The sequence below is a fragment of the Pundamilia nyererei genome, unplaced genomic scaffold, assembly GCF_000239375.1.
Source record: "Pundamilia nyererei isolate P.nyererei 1_Seehausen unplaced genomic scaffold, PunNye1.0 scaffold00100, whole genome shotgun sequence".
Classification (NCBI taxonomy): Eukaryota; Metazoa; Chordata; class Actinopteri; order Cichliformes; family Cichlidae; genus Pundamilia; species Pundamilia nyererei.
In genome coordinates this window covers 1,971,531-1,976,254 of record NW_005187501.1, presented here as the reverse complement: position 1 = coordinate 1,976,254, position 4,724 = coordinate 1,971,531, and the positions used below count along the sequence as shown (strand labels likewise).

Genomic DNA, 4,724 nt, shown 5'->3' with positions numbered 1-4,724 from the left:
TGGCTGACTAAATACTTTTTTGCCCCACAGTATATGTTTTTGTTTTTTAATCTAGTAATGAATGATATATTATAGGTGCATCTTACGTTTTGAAAAATAAACTTGTCAGTGCCCTCCATTTATACAGATTGTATATAGTAATGACCTCACTAGTTAACATGAATGATTAAATATTTTAATTAGTTGTTTTATATATGCAACCTGTAGGTGACTTTGATGAAGAACCTGGAAGTGTACGGGTTGGATCCTGCAGTTGTCGCCAGTGTTTTGCAGCATAGAGTTCAGGCCAGCTCTGTCTTGCAGCCTGTCCCCGGAGCCAAGGACAGAGTCTTGGTCCAGATCCAAGGAAACCAGATTCAACAAGTTGGCAAATTGCTGCTGGGTATGGACCTTTAGGGAATTCAGTATTTTATCATAATTCCTTCATCTGCACAAATAAAGTCATTTTGTCTATTATTCTCCTTTCAGATCATTATCAAATTCCTCGGAAATACATTCAAGGATTAGAAAAAGCTCCAAAGGGTGGCAAGAAAAAATAGTATTTCAACAAATTGTACCAGCAGTTTGAAGTGTTTAACTGTTTTATTGTGTGTAAACAGAATTACAATAAACTCTTCACTGTCCTTTAAATAAAGCTGATCTGGTGTCAAATGCTAAAGGTGGATGAATGAAGTTCTCATTATTGTTCTGCTGTGGCTCCCAAATGTATTTCAGGTTAAAGTTGATGATGGGGTCGGCCAAAACGACCAATAATTTTTTCACTTTAAGGTAATTGGATTCTGATGGCAACAAAGAACATTGAGAGGAAACAATTTCCTTAGCTTTAGACGTACTGAGAAACATCTCTGTCGGCAAATGTGTCCTAACAACTGACTGTATGCAGTTTTGTCAGCAGGCACACCATTAAAGTGTCATATATTCAGCTGGACTGTACAAAAGGAAACAAAAAACACCTGTTTTAAACTGATTTATTTCTAGTTTATTTGTAATTTAATATCACCCAAACTTAAAAGCACAGCATCAACAGTGATTATTCTGGCCATAGTCAAGGTTTTTGTTTATTAAAGTAATCTGCGCGAGACTCAGTCGCTTTTTTAATCATGTGCATACATTGGAATTAAACACACTAATAAAGTAGGTTAAACGTTAAACACCTTTATTTAAATCCCTGCTGCTGCTTTCTGGACTAATCGATGGCAGACTAAGAGAGATGTGTTTGATTTTCTTTGTTAGATGAAAAGAGCAACGCTGGATGACTTTGGAGATCTTGATCAAAAGTACACCATCATTTGAAGCAAAGAATTTTATATTGAATTGTACTAGCTGAGTAGAATCGTAGAGGCTCTTGTGGTTGTGGCTTAACGGGAAAGTACAGCTGTGAATCATCAACATAGCTGTTTCAAGAAATAACCTTGAAGCTGTTAAGCAGGTGGCCAAGGACTTACGTATGCAGGATTGTGCAAATGGGGAATAGGTGCAAGAATAGATCTACAACATTTAAAGCAAAAACAAAGAATGAACAATTCTAACTCGCTTGACAGTCAATATTTGTTATGACTACCTTTAATCTTAAACACAGTCTGAGCTCTCAAGATTTCTTGTAATTTTTTGGGAAGCCTTCAGGAATATTTCCCCAGGATTCCTGAATAAGATTCAAAGCTTTTCTTTTGATGTTGGCTGCCATTTGTTCCATTCTCAGTCAAGATGATCGCACACTGCTTTAGTAATATTGAGGTCAAGGCTCTGGGGACTGTCACTATCTGTTTTTTCTATCCAGGCATGCTTTTACTGAACTTTCAGTGTGTTTGGGATCATTGTCATACTGAAAAATAAAGCTGTTGCCAATCAGATATACTTCCCCAGATGGTTTTGTATGGTGGATCAAATTCTGACTGTGCTTTTCTGCATTCATAATTCCATTAATTTTGACAAGCTCTCCAACACCACTGACGATGATTTGAATTCAAAATTTACCCCAGAAGTCCAGTTGCCACTAATTTTTTCTCCTTCTCCTGTTTAGGCTTTCCTTCCACTTCTCAATTTTTGGTTTTTGTTTTCTTTGTACGATGCGCCATGCTGAGAAATGCTTTTAAGTTTTTGGCTAACAATATTATTTTATGTCATTATTTTTATGGAATGAACTAAAGAAATGGGAACAAATGATGTGTTTTTATGACAGGCTATTATGAAACAGTACCTACAGATGCAATTTAAAAAGGGTTTGTCTCTAAGCTCTCTGTTATGTAAAGGCACAACACTGGTTCATCCCTGCACCTGTGAAGTTAGGTATCTTTTTATGTTTGAATGATTCACAGGTCAAGGTTAAGTGGCTTAACAAAAGAAAAAAAAGTTTATTATGAAAATGATCAGGTAGAAGACCAATTTAGTGAAAGAAAAAAGAAGAATTGAATTTCCAAATAAAAACTTCAAAAAGTTTCAGAACTATTGCTCAAGACCTTTTTAAATGTTTACAAGTCTGGCTTCGGGACACAGAGTCATCCTGTTGGAGGCAGCCATTAGAAGGGGGATACACTGTGGTTATAAACAGATGGACATGCTTATCAACAACGCTCACTGGTAAGTACAAGGATCAGAAGTGTAATTAATAAAAATGAAGTTGTAGATATAGCATTAAATTACTTTCCACCAAAGTTATTCTGAATCTGCTTTTAATAATATCTTGCCAAAACCTCATAAATACCATTATCCCTAATTCAAGTTTAATAGTTGCAATTACCAAGAAATGGTTTCAGGGCAGGCTCGATGTCTTTGCTGGGGTTTTGTGTGACCATATGGGTTTTTTTCTATTAATCCAACTGTGGAATACCTTTTTTTAATGCCAAGAATAAAACGTAAAAAATCCAAGTCATGCCCTGATTTCACCTGTCAGAGTCAGAGCTCCCTCTACTGATGAGTCAGTTTCTCCACAACCACATGTTTTCCTGCTGGTACAATACAGTTCACATTAAAATTGATACTGAGGAAAGTCTTGCTATAGAAATGTATGTTTTTGTCCAAATTGTGACATTTAAAACGTTGTAATAAAAAATGTAGAACTCCGTCAGTATGAATGTTGCGTGTGCAGGTGAATGAACTCACTTAGGGTAAGGGTGTGGCGAGCACTGTGGAGGAAATTCTTGATAGAAATTCAAACTTGCAACCCACTCATCTTCACACCGAGTAGCCCTGTGCTTTTCCTTTGTATTACTCTAACATTTCCTATCCAACAGATGTTCAATTGATTCCTCTGCTGGATTTATATGTATATAATACATATCCAGCAGCGAAGCCAATTCAACATCTGTTGCCTCCCTTGGAGAAGAAGGCTGGAAGCCTGGAAGGATGTTAGTCGGTTAAGTGGGGTGCAAAAGGGCATCATGAGAGACAGCTCGAAAAAAGACGAAAAAGAGGTAGAACCAGATGTCTGTATGAGAGTCTAGAAACTGCCAAACAAAAGCTCACGGCTCTGGCCACTGTGCTGAAGAGATATATCAAAAAGGCAGAGGCCAGGGGCGCTTTTAGACCATTTTGGGGGCACTTCACCATTCTGGGGGTGTTCAAAATGAATCAAAGCACCCTCAAAGATTTCATACTTTTTTGGCAATATTTGCTGTTTGTGTGACACACTACTAAGCTCGCCGCTCCCTCTCCTCTGGCTCTAGCGCCCTTTCTGCCAGAGCCCCAAAATTACCTGCCCTGGAGTCTACAACAGAGTTGTTACATCTATACGGTCTGACATCATTAGCCGTGCCTAACTCTGCTGCAGGTCCCAAAGTCAAACGATTACTGCGGCATCACTGAGAGTTGAAAACTGTCTAAATCCCTTCATCTGTAATAAAATGATCAGTGCTGCTGCTCTACCAGGTTTAACAATTAAGTTTAACATCCATGCATTCACGAAAACCAAATTTATGAAATTTAACAGAGTTAGAAGTTAGCAGGAAGTTAGCTCACTAGTCATAATATACCATGTTCTGACTGAGGGATTTATGAAACAAATTAAGACGTACAGCTCTGCTATCATTTCTGACATACATGAAGACAGGAAAGTAAACAGCAGGGACGTTTGTAGGGTTACTGAAGTTTGGCTAGCTGGTATACAATGATGTGCTACATGATCGCTAGCGACACAGCTATGTTAGCATAATATAAACAGTGAAGCTGGAGGATGAACGCTAACTTTTTTCTACTCTGTAAAAGTTAACGTGAGGGTTCCCGATGGTTCGGGACAAATGCAATCGCATGGCAGGATGCTGTAAACGGACTGAACTTCAGCCAGGAGAACAACTGAGATAATTCAATCCACAATATGAGGTTAATTATCAATATACTGCTGCATGGGCTGAGCTGTAGTGACATTGTAAGGTTTTAAAAACTGAGCTTTAAAATGATTAGCAGTAATAAAAACCAAGAGAGGCCGACAGTGATCACTGACTGTTTTAGGGGCTTGTTGAGATTAAATAGAACAAGATACAAAGCATTAAAACAAGTAAGAAACACTAAAGCCTTATTAAACGCAGAGTAGTTTGGGCCCGGAAGCAGGATTCATCACATCATCACTTAAAGACTGGATTGTGGCAACCATTAGCTTTGACCTAAAGCATAATATTTTAGGTCAAAACCTAATGACATATTTGCACGCAGTTACACTGCTGTGCATCTATTATTGCAGACTTGTAATTAAAGACCAGAAAGTTTGAAAGAAAACAAACAGATCCATGTTT

At 37.9% G+C, this 4,724-nt stretch overlaps 1 protein-coding gene across 1 annotated transcript in view; it reads left to right on the top strand.

Annotated features, from left to right (window-relative positions):
* Positions 1-658, top strand: part of eif2d (eukaryotic translation initiation factor 2D) — a 38,120-nt gene extending 37,462 nt beyond the window's left edge. Inside the window, exons 12-13 of the mRNA XM_005740539.1 lie at positions 208-382; positions 469-658. Of these exons, the coding sequence (XP_005740596.1) occupies positions 208-382; positions 469-539 (246 nt within the window). The 3' untranslated portion in view covers positions 540-658. The remainder of the gene's footprint in view (positions 1-207; positions 383-468) is intronic.
* Positions 659-4,724: the final 4,066 nt, after the last annotated feature.